The 17,103-nt window shown below is 46.2% G+C and overlaps 1 protein-coding gene across 1 annotated transcript in view; it reads left to right on the forward strand.

Annotated features, from left to right (window-relative positions):
• Positions 1-9,552: 9,552 nt before the first annotated feature.
• Positions 9,553-17,103, forward strand: part of TMEM255B (transmembrane protein 255B) — a 788,288-nt gene continuing 780,737 nt past the window's right edge. The window contains exon 1 of the mRNA XM_078658950.1: positions 9,553-9,793. Coding sequence (XP_078515076.1) covers positions 9,553-9,793 — 241 coding nt within the window. The remainder of the gene's footprint in view (positions 9,794-17,103) is intronic.

Genomic DNA, 17,103 nt, shown 5'->3' on the forward strand with positions numbered 1-17,103 from the left:
CTATCTCTCTCCTCCCTTTTGCATCCAAAGTCACCGAAAGGCTCGTGAACGCCCAACTGATCACCTGCATTGAAGAAAATTGCATCCTGGACGCCTCCCAATCCGGCTTCCGCAGGAACCACAGCACCGAGACCGCCCTACTCGCCACCACCAATGACATCCGCATGTTGCTCGACCAGGGCCACACTGCAGCCCTCATCCTCCTAGACCTCTCTGCAGCTTTCGACATCGTCTTGCACCGGACACTAGCCACCAAGCTCCACAACACTGGAATACAGGGAAACGACCTCAACTGGATCCGATCCTTCCTCTCTGACAGAACCCAGAGGGTCAGGCTCCCCCCTTCCTCTCCGACCCCACCAACATTATCTGCGGAGTGCCCCAAGGATCTTCACTAAGCCCGACTCTTTTCAACATCTACATGACCCCCATCGCCGCCATTGTCAGACAGCACGAGCTCAGCATCATAATCTACGCTGACGACACCCAGCTCATCCTCTCCCTCACCAACATCCCAGAAAACACCAGACTCAGCTTCCAGGAAGGAATGAGAAACGTGGCAGCCTGGATGAATGACAGCAGCCTGAAACTCAACTCCGAGAAGACCAAGGTTCTCATCCTCGGACCTTGCCCCTCCGCCTGGGACAACTCCTGGTGGCCTACCGCCCTATGGGCACCACCCACCCCTACAGACCACACCCGGAACCTCGGCATAATCCTCGACTCCTCCCTCTCCATGAACCACCAAATCAACGCTATCTCCTCCGCTAGTTTCAACTGCCTCCAGATACTACGAAAGACCTTCAAGTGGATCCCCCCCGACTGTAGAAAGACCGTCACCCACGCACTCATCACCAGCAGACCTGACTACGGCAATGCCCTCTACACCGGAATAAACAAATCCCTCCTATGCAAGCGCCAAACCATTCAAAACGCAGCCGCCAGGCTCATCCTAGGGACACCGCGCCGTGAACATATGACCCTACACCTGCGAGAACTCCACTGGTTCCCTGTTAGAAATGGGGTAGCCAATTCTACGGGTGTAGCATGGTGCAGAGCGGGCAGGACAAACTCCTGAGGACATGTGTGAAGCATCCACGCAGTACACACAGACAACACACAAGGCACACCACAAAAAGAGACACAACACCAGTTTTGGTGAAAAAGAATAACTTTTCTACTGTCTCAAATCTGAAACAGAAATCACAGTAGTCACTAGACTGCGCCAACTGGCGCTGGGGCAATATATGCAAGGGGGATTATTTACAGGGTAAATGTGAAAGGTAAGTCCCTCAGTTTCGATGCTGTAATAAAAACATGAAGCGTTATCATTTAGCATAGAACATCAGGCAAAAACATCTGCCATAAAACCTCTTAGCAGGACGTTCACCCCTGGCCTAGAACATCAGGATGAGTAATCAAGTGGCCATATACTGTAGGCAGAACATACCATTTAGCAATTGAGTCAACATTTAGGAAACAGTGCTGGCCTCAGAACCTTATTAGGTGTAAGCATTAGCACTTGGCATAACACATTAGGTATCACATTAGGTATAACGCTCCTCTCCTCCTGGGGGGGTCCAGTCCAGCCCCAATATAGCGCTCTCCTCTTCAGGGGCTTTTAGGTGTAGCGCTTGCGTGGCGCAAGGTCTCAGCAGCCTCAGGGACCTAGGATGGCGCTCCTTCTTCAGGGGCCAGGTAGCAGAGCAGCTGGCACTACTGGGCAAGGTCAGCAGTCAGTGGGTACTCATCAAGACAGGGCGGTAGGCTTTAACCATCCTCCACTGTAGCGTGGCACTCCTCCTGTACAGCAGCCTGTACTCCTGCAGTGGGGCTTTCACTTGCCCTGTGGACAGCAAAGGGGTTTTACTTGGGTGCAGGGTCCAGCAACAGGCCCAAGTGGCGGTATCCCCTGGCAGCAGGTCCCCTCGCGTTCATGTCCCTGCTCTGTCTGAGCACATGGTGGCACACCCCCCTTATTTATGCGCCCCTCACCCCACCTACCAGGCAGTACCAGAAGCTTCTAGAAGCCTCTGGGGAACTTGTTCTAACTGGCTCAGGGGGAGGAGTAGAGCACCCTGGGTGCAAGGCTTTCCCTCCAAAAGCTGGGATGGCTGGGTACCGAACATCTAGACCACTAACCTACTGCAGTCAGGTGGCATCACACACAGCCATGGCATCCATTTTAAATGCAGCATGTTACCAGGGTACATTTCTACAATGGGGGGTTAACAAGTTCACACACCATTGCATCACATTAAACATGGGGTCTCACACCACACATGGCCCATACAGTGTTCTACCATGGGGGAGACATCCTAACCCAGGGGGGTGAAAAGCGAAACATTTTGGGAAAAATGGGCTCATGTCCAACACTCCCCATCGAGAAGAGGGTCACTTACAAAGTCCTCACCCACGCCTATAAATCCCTCAACGACATCGGACCCAAATACCTCAACGACCGATTGTGTTTCCATGCACCTAGGAGGAACCTCCGCTCAGCCGACCTCGCCCTGGCAGAGGTGCCCCGCATCCACAGAAGCAGAGCGGGCGGCTGGGCTTTCTCCTACACCGCAGCCATAACATGGAACACTCTCCCGGTAGACATCAGACGCTCTCCAACCCTACCCACTTTTAGACGGCCCCTAAAAACCTGGCTCTTCGACTGACTGGAGCGGCCTTTCCCTCCCCCAGGGGAGGAGGGGAAGGCTTGGGTCCTGTCACTGACTGGCCTAGACCACTCAAATTTATCAAACAGAAACAATGGCCAGACAGGTTCCATTTCGCACTATACCACGCCTAGTAAAAAAATTCTAGGTTGGACGACTATTTGATTTAGTCATTTATACTTTATAAAAACTTTTTAGGGGATCATTTCATATGTCATAGAAAGAGAACAATTGTCACACAGTTATTAACACATAAAGACATTTAAAAAAATAATACATGATACACAAAATCAATGTGATAAATTGCTGTACACACCAAATAGACAACTATACAATACCTCAAATTACTTCATTCTAAGGCACCAGTCCTTCATATTACATATATATACAGACAAGCGGACATTACATTTATTGCGAAAGCCTGCTTGTCTAGCTGAGCCAGAGACTGTTCTTCTCATTGGGGTCCAACTTCTAGGGGATAGTGAGAGTGGTATATTTTTTTGGGTGCCCTAGAACCTCCCCTTCTTTTTTGCTCGGGCTCAGAGTCAACGCGTTTCGAACCACTATATTGTTTGCAGGTTCTCCTCAGGACACGGACTGGAAGTGGCCGTCACTATGGAAGATAGTAATGGGATTGGTGTCAATATTTGAGAACCTTAAAGGTCTTCCCTTACTCTCAGACTGCTCTACTAGTATCTTCAATTACCTGTTATCAACTTCTCCGGCCACTTTGATGGTAAGTTGCCAAACAAATGCGGAAGTTCTGCAGATAAACAGAAAATGAATCTACTGTCATTTACCCATTGAGTACTGTTTCATGATCTTGTTCGAACCTTCATCTAATGCAGCCTACCTTCATGTGTTGGCAGTGTGGAAAGGAGGGAAGGCGGGACGCCGGCTGATCTTCGGGAATATATTTAACTGGTTCCCCAGGCGATGCTGTGGGAGAATGAGCATGCTGTTACTAGCCTGCTATGTCAGTATGCGTGAGCATGTTAAAACACGGGGGGTGCCCCTCCTACCTTATCGTGAATGTTGGCCGCCGCAACTGCATGCTCAGCTGGCCTGTTTTTTCAAGCGGGCTGCAATACTGCCTTCCCAACTACAAAAGATGACACCAATTTAAGTATATGCTGCGGGCAGTTTCACTCCGAAAACGGGTGGAGACAGGTTTTTTAACCAGACCAAATGATGTGCTTACTTGGAAGCAGGACCATCCTCTCCTGTTCGCCGGCGTCCGTTTCCTCACACTGGGTGTCAAGCGTGTTGACGCCTAGGACGTTTTTACTTCTTTTAAAGGGGCCGCAGTTGTTTAGGCATGCTTATGGCGTGGTCGGGTGTATTGGTACTTGTAATTTATTTTGGATCATTTCGCTTCGGTCACACCGGGCAGAGAAAGCCCGGAGAAGCTTGCAGTTACAGAATCAAAATGCACATGCGTGAGTAAGTTTATATTATAGATTGCTTAACTCGGTCAGTTCATTTAATCCTGTCTTCGCTGTATCGAATTTCAGGATCAGGTAGGCTTCTTTTTGTGATAAGTGTACATCCGGATCGCCTCCTCCTCCAACCGAGGTTTTTATCACTGCCAAAACTGTCCATTTTAAATCATTCACCGAATTATTTCTTTGTAGAAAATGGGAAACGAGTGGTGCCGTGAGTACTTTATTGTTGATTCTTGATCGATGCTGTATTATCCATTGTCGGACCTCCTGTGTAGTTTTTCCAACATATACTTTTTTACACGGGCACAGAATGAAATATACTGCATACTTTGTTTTGCAGTTGGTGAAATCTTCATGACGCCAGTATTTCGTGCCATCGGTGAACAACGAACCTTCCATTGTTAGACTGCACACGGAGCAAATTCCGCATTTGTGGTGTCCCTTGACTGGACTCAGTCCAAATAGAGTGCTTTGTGTGTCTTTCTTGATTGCAGGACGTGTAGATGTAATCTGCTGTCCTATGCTCCGATTCTTCTTGAGCGCAAACAAGGGAGAACTGACATTGGGGATAGCTTCTTTGACTAGGTGCCAGCTGTTGCGGAAGATTTTTTGCACTGGATGAGTGTGGGGTCCGAAGGTGGACACACACACAATGCGTTGTGTCGGTGCCTTATGATTCTTCTGCAATAAATGCTCCCTTGGTGTCCATCTGGCTCTTTTCATGGAGTGTTTTAGGAGCTTACGTGGATTACCTCTTTCCTGGAGCTTCTGGACCAATGTTTGTCCATGTCTTTCGAAGTCCTATAGCCTTGAACAATTCCGTCTCACCCTAAGGAATTGTCCATAGGGGAGGTTATTTTTAAGACTTCTCGGATGGTAACTCTTAAAGTGTAAGGCATTATTTGTATCCGTTTTTTTGAGAAAGAGGGAAGACATGAGTCCATCAGGGGTAGATTTGATCTCCACATCTAGAAATTGTAGGGATTTAGAATCATACGTCAAGCTGAACTTGATGGCAGGGTTCCGATTATTTAGCCAGCTGTGAAATTCTTCTAAAGACTGAGGGGTACCATCCCAGATACACCACACATCATCGATGTATCTTAGCCACTGCTTAACATGTGCACTGTACGGATTGTTGTTGTATACATATTTGTCTTCGTACTGAGCCATATACAGCACGGCCATTTCAGGCGCAAAGGGGCATCCCATCGCTGTCCCCTTCACCTGAAGGAACAGCTCGTCTTCAAACATGAAAAAATTCCTTTTTAATGCTAGTGCCGCAAATCCGATAATCAGCTCAGTCGGCACTCTATGAGGATGTGGTCTTTTCTTGAGATAGATTTCAATTGCATCCAATCCGTCTTGTTGGGGGATTTGCGTATATAAAGACGCAACATCCATTGTCACCAAGAGTTGTGATATTGGGTCGAATTGGAATCCCTCCACCTTGTTGAGGAACTCCATCGTGTTACGCAGATAAGATGGTACTTCAATCACAAATGGTTTTAAGAAGACGTCTACAAACTTGGAGACTGGTTCGAGAACTGAATCACACCCCGACACGATGGGCCGGCCTGGCGGTGTCGAGGCATCCTTATGTACTTTCGGGAGAAAGTATAGATGAGGGACCCGAGGGTGTTTTTTCACCAAGTATTCTGCTTCTTTTGGACCGAGCACTCCCTTGTCTTTTACCTCGTTAACCAATGCAGATACTTCTTGCATTATTTGAATCGTTGAATCTTGTGTGATATGACGGTACCACTCCTGGTTGTAGACATGACTTCTGCCTTCTACTTTGTATAATTCTTTCGACCACAGGACCACCGCCCCTCCCTTATCCGCTGGTCTAATAACAGCATCTTGCTGGTTTTTGAGCTTGCAGATGCTGTGGGGAACAGCATGCTCGTTCCCCCACAGCATCGCCTGGGGAACCAGTTGAATATATTCTAGAAGAAAATCGAGCGCCGAAGATCAGCCGGCATTCCGCCTTGCCTCCTTTCCACACTGCCAACACATGAAGGTAGGCTGCATTAGATGGTGGTTCGACCAAGATCATGAAACAGTACTCAATGGGTAAATGACAGTAGATTCATTTTCTGTTTATCTGCAGAACCTCCGCATTTGTTTGGCAACTTACCATCAAAGTGGCCGGAGAAGTTGATAACAGGTAATTGAAGATACTAGTAGAGCAGTCTGAGAGTAAGGGAAGACCTTTAAGGTTCTCAAATATTGACACCAATCCCATTACTATCTTCCACAGTGACGGCCACTTCCAGTCCGTGTCCTGAGGAGAACCCGCAAACAATATAGTGGTTTGAAACGCGTTGACTCTGAGCCCGAGCCAAAAAGAAGGGGCGCTTCTAGGGCACCAAAAAAATATACCACTCTCACTATCCCCTAGAAGTTGGACCCCAATGAGAAGAACAGTCTCTGGCTCAGCTAGACAAGCAGGGTTTTGCAATAAATGTAATGTCCGCTTGTCTGTATATATATGTAATATGAAGGACTGGTGCCTTAGAATGAAGTAATTTGAGGCATTGTATAGTTGTCTATTTGGTGTGTACAGCAATTTATCACTTTGATTTTGTGTATCATGTATTATTTTTTTTATGTCCTTATGTGTTAATAACTGTGTGACAATTGTTCTCTTTTTATGACATATGAAATGCTTTCCCTCCCCCCAGCACCTTGAGACCCTCGCGGGTGAGTAGTGCGCTTTACCAACCCCTAATTGATTGATTGATTGATGTTGCATCCTCATTACAACAATGCCACCACCGTACCATTGCCTAGTGTCCCTTTCTTCTTCATTGCTGGCTTAATAAATACCCGCGTCATACTATTTATCCTGCCACCAGTCAAATTGTACAGAATCTCTACTATTTTCCAGTGCCCAGTTACACAGCAGAGATTATGTCATATTTTGCCAGACGGGTAAATATCAGAGATTATGTACTAATTGGCCAGCAGCCTTGTAATGTGCCACTACTTTTTTTTCTAGTGGGATTGGAGGGGCAAGCAATGTGGGACGGGGTGGGAGGGTTAGCTGTGGGCAAGCAACAATGTGGGACAGGTTATGATTGGGCAGGCAACAACACAGTAATGAGCCACAGCTTAAATACATTAATAAAACTTAAATATAAAGTTAGAAAAAAAGTGCTGTGATGTGGCCAGCGCTGGCCATGTCATAGCCCTTTTTAGTTATGGCAGGTGAGGGTGTACCAACACAGACAGTGGGAAGAGGTGAGGAGGGGACAAGGGACGAGGTATAGCAGCAAGGGGCTGGGAACAACAGGAGAAGCAAGAGTGCAGGAGGGGCTGACGCAAGCAAACAATGATGGCAAGCATTGATTACTGCAAGCAGCGATGACGGGGCAAGCAATCAACCGAAAAGAAGTACCTCTGAAAGTGAAAACGGTGGAAGGATACACAGTGGAACAAGGAATCTGTACTTGGATCAAGCTCTAGGGGAGGAAGTGAAGCTGGCATGTACGGTCCAAAGAGAAGCAGGAAGATGAGTGACAATGAAGCCAACTAATGGAAAACCATAGGCAGGCTCTAAGCCCCTTGCAAGCTAACAAAATGTCTCACAAGCAATAAAGCATGTGCTTTCTAAGGCGAGACCTAAAAAGTAGGAAAAATATAGGAAAATAGAAATGAATTACAAAAACATGGAAAAAAATGAACAATGAGCATAAAAAATGACAGCGTTTCAATTATGGTAGATTCACTTGGGGAAACTGTACACCTCCTAAGATAATAATTCTAAAATCAAAGTGAGAAAGGAGATAAGGTCTGTGAAGAGTTAACTAAGAAAATAGGACCACAAAGTTTAAGTGAAAGTACGTACTCATTAGAAGGCTAAGGAGCCAAGAATGGTCATGTGATGTGGATTTTAGACACCTGTGGTGTGCCAAAAGCTTGGTAATTAATTACCTATAAAAGCAGACCCCTGTTATCAGTTTGTTCGTCCAAAAATAATCCCACTACCAGTCACAGCAAGACATCCTCAAAAATGATTTCCTAAATTAACATTTATACACCGAGCTAGCATAAAAGCAAGCAAACTAACTCTGATACAAATTTACACAAGGTATTACATAAAGACCTGCGGAGGGGGTTTCTTACCTCCCTCGCTACCTCTCTGACCATGCACCGTTATTACTCACCCTGAAGAGAGGACCAGGTCGGCCGGCCATTCCACTTTGACGATTCCGTGTTGAGGCACTCACAGACCCACCTTACGTAAACACAGTATCTGAAGCCTTACAACACTACTTCGAGGAAAACTGGGGTCAACAGCCACTTGATCAACAGAATCGTAAGCCATGAAAATGGTTATCAGGGGGGTAGGTATGAGGACCCACATATGGGGTGAAACAACAATTGGGCAATGATATTACAACGCTAGAAAACCAATTAAAAAAGCTAGAGAGTACCATACATACGACGCCAACCCACATGACAGAATGGGTACAGGTCCAGGGAAGGTTATTGGAACCTTGGACTAGACTAGAAAAATTAATGTACACTGCCTATAGACAGAGACTGCATGTGGAGGGGGACAGGTCCGGGGCACTTCTTGCACGACTGATCAGGACAGAAAAAGAGCAAACACCTATCCTGCAGCTACAAAATAGTAAGAGGGACACAGTACGCACACAAGGAGCAATAGAAAATTAATTTGCAACCCACTTAGAGACTACGTGCATGACCAACCTTCAAACAGAGCCACATATACTGCAGGAGTTCTTAGCTGATGTGACGCTCCCCATCCTGGAAAAGGTAGACGCAGAGACGCTGGGGGTGCCAATCTTCGGGGAGGAGATACTTGCATCATTAAAAAAACTGAGATCGGAGAGGTGCCCGGTGGGGGGAGGGCGGGGGGGTCCCTACTCCCAGCGGAGTTCTACCAAAAAGTTGCTCCACAGCTGGCCACTCGCATGCTGAATGTATATAATGAAGCCCTTGACCACAGGCTGTTGCCCACAACTATGCCGGAGGCGACTGTGTCCATGATCCCCAAGCCGGACAGAGACCCCCTTTGCCCGTGCTCCTAACGACCGATTTCTCTCCTAAATACAGATGCAAAGATATTGAGTGGAATTCTAGCGGCCCGTCTTTTACCCTATATGCCCCAGCTGATCCACAAGGATGAGGCTGGATTCATTCCAGGACAAAATACCACACATAATCTGCGCAGACTGGCACAAGAGAACTGGGCATTGAGCCTACTGGACATACAACAGGCCTTTGATTCAGTGGAATAGGACTATATCTGGGTGGTGCTTGAGGGGATGAAACCCAGAGAGAAATTTATAGAATGGGCGAAGATCTAGGCCAACAGCAGGAGTACGCCTTTGAGACCAAGTGTCGAAAAGATTTACACTATCATTCAGGGATGCCCCCTGTCCCCGCTCCTGTCCACTATTGCAATGGATCCTCTGGCAATTACACTAAGAAAACAAATGGAGGGCTGGGGGATCCACCTGGCGGCCACAATTCACGTGGTGTCTTTGTATGCCGACGACACGCTGGTATACATGCGCCATCCTGAAGCAGCAGTACCAGCACTTATCACGGAGCTGGAGAGATTTGGAGAGCTGTCCGGACTGCGTTTTAACCCGGGGATGTCCAAGCTTTTCCCCATGGGCAGCCTGGCAGGGAAAGGTGAAGGTGAGTTACCTGAGGTAGAGTTGAAATGGGTCTGTGACGATGTGCGATACCTGGGGATCAAGCTGACACACATGCATACAGCTTATTTAGAGAATAACATAGGGAGGAGCATAGAGGGCATTACAAAATCGATTGCTCTCTGGAAAGAACTGCTACTGTCACTAATCGGCAGAGCAGCATTGACCAAAATGGTCATCCTACCACGCTGTCTGTGTGCCCTCCAGAACACCATATATAGAATCCCACATTGGCATTTCTTGCAGTTGGAGCGCCTGATGGTGGAGCTTCTATGGGGATCCAAAGGAAAATGAATAAAATTGGGCACCCTACAGAGAAAATGGGAGCTGGGGGGACTGGAAGTCCCTCGCCTGGAATTATACTACATGGCCACACAGCTCCAACATGCAGTGCATTGGATTGACGAGCAGGATAATTGGGAGAAACAATTACTTTTCGAGTACTCACCAGGGGGTCCCCTTACCGGAACTCCTCATGTTAGGGTCCAGGGTGCCTGAGTGCTTCCCGTACATCATCCGACATGTCACCGTGATCTGGAGACTACTGTGCAGAAAGTAGTTAAACGGGTGCCCGATGCCCCAGATGCACCATTATGGAGTGTACAGCCCTTCAAACAGATAGGACAAACAATGTCAATTAACAAATGGATTGAAGGAAGCTGCCACGCGATGGGGGACTTGTATACCGCACAGCGGTTTTTAACAAGAGAAGAGGCAGAGAGTGCTTTTGGGCTTGGCAGGGTTCAATACCTACAATGCACAAAGATTTCCGCTGTAGCCCGTGACCTATGGCCAGAATTTTTGGAAGAGCCACCATTGCGACAATCCTGCAGGTGATATCCAACATGGCAAGAAGGGGTAGACTAGTCTCACACATATATAAATCGCTTGTTGAGGACTCGCCCACCAATCCCCTTCCAATCCACATTAAATGGGACGTTGCACTGAACGAACCCCTAACTCCAATGGAATATAAAAAGTTACACAAGGGGGTCAAATTGATTAGTTCAAACACTAAGTTCAAACTCATTTAGTACAACATTGTGCATTAAACATATCTGACCCCACGAGTGCTACACAAAATATACCCGGAACGGCCGAGTCCGTGTGGACGCTCACTACGTGCACATGGTATGGGGTTGCTCAGAACTCGCACCCTACTAGAGGAAAGTAATAGACAGCTTGCAGAATGCCACGGGATGGAAGATACCACTTAATATTAGGACAGTGATCTTGGGACTCCTTCCCACGCCCAAGAACAAAACACTGAGCAGGAAATTCCTTCAATTGGGGTTGGTGTTAGCAAAAAGAATAGCAATTAAATGGCTCAGCCCGGACCCCCCGCAGTTGAGAGCTGGGTCAAAGATACACACTAATGGGCTACAGTGGAGTTCCATTGAATGAAAAAAGTTAGAAGAGATGACAAACTCAAGGAAGATGCGAGGGCCTGGTATCTTCTGATAAAAGATATATCTAAAGAGAACGATCCTCTGACGGGGGAGACATATGTAGCCCAGTCAGCAATAGGGGAGACAGTCGTTATGGCGGCGTTGCGAGTCCCTCCAATAACCGAGGATAACATAGAAATAGGGCTTATAATAGCTGGTAAAAGCCCAGAGCTCCAACATTCCAATGTTTGTCTTCCATTTTAATTTAGAACATTATACCCTTAGAAAGTGGAATGTTCCTAACATACCAGGTAAATCATAACAGGTATCTAATTTCTAACTTAATATCTCTAAAGCAAACAATGTGCTAATCTCCTAACAACATAGTTTGTAAAGCACCTACTGTGAATGGAAAAGAACTTGAAAGCATTGTGTAATATAACCTTATAGCCCTCTGCCTTTGGCTATACTGGTTGTTAAAGGCCCTCTCCCTCATTATAGGCCCTCCTCTGCGTCCCAGACCTATAACTCGGGTTTAGGGCCTTTTTCAACCGGTATATCCCTTGGCAGAGAACTATAAAGATTATTGTCCAAAATGCTTTCAAGTTTCTTTCCTTTCATAGTAGGTGATTTACAAACTACGATGTCAGGAGAATAACTCATTGTTTGCTTTAGAAGTGTTAAGTTAGAAATGAATTGGATACCTGTTATGATTTACCGGGTGTGTTAGGATGGGAAAGAGTCTTCTGTACCTGGCAAACCAGACTTGCTAACTTCAAGGCAGTGTAGCTGTGTGAACACTTATTTGCCGATGGGAACATATGGAGCCCACCTGCTCCCAGAAGACTGTGAAACCTGATTGCCTCCAAGGATGGGAAGTCAGGGGTAAGATGGTTTGAAGAAAATGCAATTTCTCTTTTAATTATGTGTTTTTATAATAGCTTATCAGATCCTGACCTGACTTCGCTGAGGGAAGACCTTTCCCCAACTCTGCTAATACGTTTATGTTTGGTTCATGAGCTTGTCTCTTGAATTTGGTTCTTTTAAAGCCAATACCTTAAGTTTAGAATTCCCCTCACCATTCTTGACATTTTATTTATAATAGGGAAGTTCCTTTATGGAATCAATTCTGACTTTGGGCCTTATTACGAGTTTGACAGTCCATAAACCGATGTATCCACGTTCGCGGTCCGACCACCGTGTTACAAGTTGTGCAGATTGCTATTGCAAAGACCACAGCATAACCGCCAACATCGCCAGCACTCCACAGACCACCAGGGTTGCGGTTGGGCAAAAGCAGCTGCAATAGGGCGGTGCAAGTGAGTTTCACCACCGTCCGTATTAAGAGCCGCCTTTTCCACGATTTAACCTTGACAGTGGGACCACCAGCTTCAAATCACAGGAAACGAAGGATTTGGGGTGCGTACTCACCCCTTTCTTGTTCTTTCGGTGACTGTTTGACGTGGATCCCTTTCTTCAGTTTCCTCCTTCAAAGCAGCATCTTCACCCTGAGGATTATGCGTATGTGTGCATCCGACACATATGCAGTCGAAATGCGCTCACAGGCATCGATACAAATGGAAAATTATCACAACCCCTGCAATACCTCCGCAGCCACAGTTTGGGCACCACAGTAAACTAGTAATACAGCGGTCTAAAGCCCGCTGGGGCTGAGGTGTCCTGGCAGCTGCGGCTACAGTGTTTGGGCAGTCGGACCACCAAACTCTGCATTCTTTACATTGTGATGACTTGCAGTGCTGTTAACCTGTTGCGTTGGTGTTAGCTCCTCCAATACACTTCCAGTCGATAATCAAAAGAACATACGACCAGTCGCACAACTTGTTTGATGAATAGACCAGAGTCTACAGGTATAGAAGAGTGCACCGCATCACTACAAAGGGCCTGATTACAAGTGGCCTGTGTTGAATGCAGTAATTATTGCACCCGATATGATCTAACACTGAGGAGTTCTGAATTTATCAGGTGAAAATCGCCTATTCCAACTTTTTGGGGAATAAAATGCAGATTTCAGTGCTAATTGCGCTAGAATCTTCATGTCCAGGTACACATCGGATCTTTTCCCTGGTTACATTCTTACAAATTTGTCCTGCTAAAATTTACTAGAGAGTGTGAAATTTATCATATCTGGTAATTACCAAGTTTGATCAACAATGCACCTCTTATAATAGTGATGACTGCACAAACAGATTTTTTTAGCAGGTTTGCAATGTAACAGGGCACTTGTAATCAGGACTTCAGGGTGTAAAGGTGAAAAATTACAGAAAAAGGACACCTGTGGGAATTAATTTTGGGGTGCCAATACTAAGAGGTAGCTTTAGCCAGCTGTCAACTGTGCACCCAGGTTTCAGCTCTCTTGACTGGCTATACATGAGCCAATCGTCTCTTAGGGAGTTGAAAGAGAAGCCTTAATAGTGAGTTGTCCAGAGTCAGCAGTAAAAGTGTTTTCCACCCAGCATTTAACAGAGTTTTGTCACCCAGAGCAGGATTTTCCAGCAAAAATGAAGGTTCTTTATTTTTTCCTCCTAATTAGATGTTATCATAAGTAGAAACCTCTCATTGGTATATAATTCCTCCTCCTGTTGGAGACCCATACATTTGAATGTAGACAGCCAGGGTATGTTTAATATGCCAATTTAGGTTTGCTTGACAGCGCAGCTGTCTGCTTACCTAATACTACCTAGTCTTTAAAGTATACATAGACCGAAGCTTTTACTCCACCCAGAGGGCTATTTGATCTCTCACTTCATGCTATAGACTGCATCCCCCAACCTTCTAGTAAAGCGTTTCCTTTAGAATTTATAAGGGGCTATTTTAAGTGTGAGAAGTGCATTTATTCATCAAATCGCTTGTTACATGCAACTCTTTCATTCCCCTAAGCATTCTATGCACAAAGCTATCTTTTTTTCGTCAACATTTGCGAAGCAAACATGGCTGGCGTTAATGTGATGACCAGCGTTTGTGCATGCAGTGCCTACAAAGGGTGTTTGTGAATGCCTGTGTGTTTACATGTGTTAACACATTAAATCATGTCCTGCTGACTTTGCCTATGCTTCACTACCCTGATTGTGCTGTGTTTCTTGAAATGCCAGAGGCACTCCAGGAGTCCGTATTAAGAGCCGCCTTTTCCACGATTTAACCTTGACAGTGGGACCACCAGCTTCAAATCACAGGAAACGAAGGATTTGGGGTGCGTACTCACCCCTTTCTTGTTCTTTCGGTGACTGTTTGACGTGGATCCCTTTCTTCAGTTCCCTCCTTCAAAGCAGCATCTTCACCCTGAGGGATTATGCGTATGTGTGCATCCGACACATATGCAGTCGAAATGCGCTCACAGGCATCGATACAAATGGAAAATTATCACAACCCCTGCAATACCTCCGCAGCCACAGTTTGGGCACCACAGTAAACTAGTAATACTAGTAAGAGCTGTTCGACGCTTGCAAACGTGCTTAAGCCAGTAAATATTCGTGCAGGTAGTTGCACGCTGTCTGAATGTAAGACGCCGAGAATGGTTATTCTCCATTTCACATGGAAGTGGGATGTCAATATGGCAATGGGCGTCTTCTGAATAAAGGAAAGACAAAACCCGTTTTCAAGTGTGGGGTCCAGATATTGCATTTAGGTCTTCCACCTGCATCCTTAACCCCATATTAATTAAATAATATGCTTTTTCTTCACAAGGCGTGGTTCCTCGAGCGTAAAAAATGATTATTGGATTTGGAAACACCTGAGGGTTCGCCACTTGAAATAGGCAGTCATTTGAACCACTCTCGAGCTCGTCGATTCAATATTTATAGGTAAAACAATGGCAGCAGAAGCAATGGAGTTCTTGTGTTACTTGGCGGCATCCAGTTACAGTGCACCGCGCTCAAATCCATGCATATGTCATGAGGGTGCCACGGCTGTTCAGATAGCTCGTGCCATTGTCCCCAGTGTCCTCAATATAAGCACGTTACCAATAAGGAGCACGATTAATAGCATTAGGGTTACTGTTACCTAGGTTGCAGCCTTCCACGTGCTGTCCATTTCCTGCATATCAGGAGCACGTGCTCAACGAGTGTGGCCGCTGAGAGGAAATGCAAACTCACCCCGGCAAGCCTATTTTAATTCAACTATTCGCACTGCTTTCAGGAGTCAATTAACTGTCAATTCCGGGATGAGCAGCCGAGAAAGTAATTAGAATTCTATTCTATATATATTTTTAAAACCCACTAATTTAGCATTTTCAATTGAGTACTTAAAAACATGAAGATGTTGCACTTTGAGTTTCAGCTCTGATGTTCAGCACTTTACACCCAGCACAATGGTTACCCTGATGGTCTCCTTCCAGAAACTCTAAGAGCCTTATTTAGGGCCTGATTATGAATTTGGCCGTCTTACCGCCATACTGTTGTGGCGGCAGTCCCAAGAAGACTGCGGCGGCCTTCCGCCCGCTGTATTATGATGTCACCAATGGTCCAGCGCCAGTGTTTCTGATGGTGAGATGTTTATTTTGACTGGGTTGACAGGGCTGAGTGGTACTCCGCTCAGCCAGCCCTCAAACTTACAGGGCCACAGCTCTACTTACATTCAGGTTAACTTCCATGTTTCCGCAGGTGGAAACCTTTGACTGATATGGGGGGGATGGGTGGGGGTGGGGGAGTCGGTCAAAGTACCATACACTATCCGTCCTCTGTAGGGTGGACATTCCAACATATATTTTACATGCTTCGGACTGCCAAGTACAGCCTGGTGGTTCCGAACAGGAAAAAAAAAATGGCCCCACATGTTAGGTCAAAACTCCAGGGACTATTCTTTTTTTGTTTTTCAGAAACAAACGTCTGATTTGGCAGTTGGTTTTTAAAAAGCAAAACTTTGTTGTGTGGGTGGATCGAACATGGCACTCGCACGGCAAAGCTTCAGTACTTTCAGCAGAGCCACCACAGTGGCGGCTCCCCTAAAGGCTAAAAGATCACCACCTCCCCATCTGAGATCTTTAAATACGGAGAGGTGTATTCTGCCAGAGCAAGGGAGTAGTGCATACATCTGCTGTCCTGGCTTAACAGAGCACAGCCCCCCCCCCCCCCAACCTCTAAATGAGGCTCTAAGTCATTAAAAAGGTGTTAATTTGTACAATACTTAAAATGTGCCAGTAGTGTACCAGGCTTGGTGTACAGGTGCTATTGAAGAACATTACAACCTGAAACAGGGATCCCACTGATACTTAGTCCTTTTAAACCAACAAAGAAGAAATTGGCACAGAAGCTGAAATATAAAAGAGCATCTTTATTAACCTCAAATGAGTGAGACTACGTCACACAGAAGCCTTAGCAACTGAATGAGGCAGTCTAAGGAGTACAGAAAACTGGGGCTTTATATATGCTAGGGTTACATAGTAGGCATAAAACCAAGGGGCAGTCCTGGCTCATGTAAGCATGCACAATGACTAAAATGGGCATACAAGATCTGCTTGCTCAACAAAGTGGGAGGAGAGTTACTTCTCCATGCAGCAGCAAAAATAGCCTGACAGTTATACTAGAGAAGCAGGTGCATTCTACTAACTAGGTCCTTCTGGGCATGTGCGAAGGTGGAAGATGCTAAATATAATTTGTCTCTAGGCAGACTTCAAGAGCAGTTAACACTGAGGGAGGACAGAGCACATGGCGAGCACATGGCAAACAAAATGGCTGCCAGAAATACAAAATGGCTTTCAGCTCATGCTAACAAATCCGTCCAATATTTAACACTATGGGGCACATTACGATCGCGGACGGACTTGCGTCCGTCCGCGAGCCCTGAGTAGGAGGGAACGTCCGCATGTGCTGCGGCGTTCCCTCCTGTGCAATTAGTATGTGACCGCCACCCTGGCGGTCACATCCTCTATCTTTAACATTGCGGCGGGTGC

The sequence above is a fragment of the Lissotriton helveticus genome, chromosome 8 (assembly GCF_964261635.1).
Source record: "Lissotriton helveticus chromosome 8, aLisHel1.1, whole genome shotgun sequence".
Classification (NCBI taxonomy): Eukaryota; Metazoa; Chordata; class Amphibia; order Caudata; family Salamandridae; genus Lissotriton; species Lissotriton helveticus.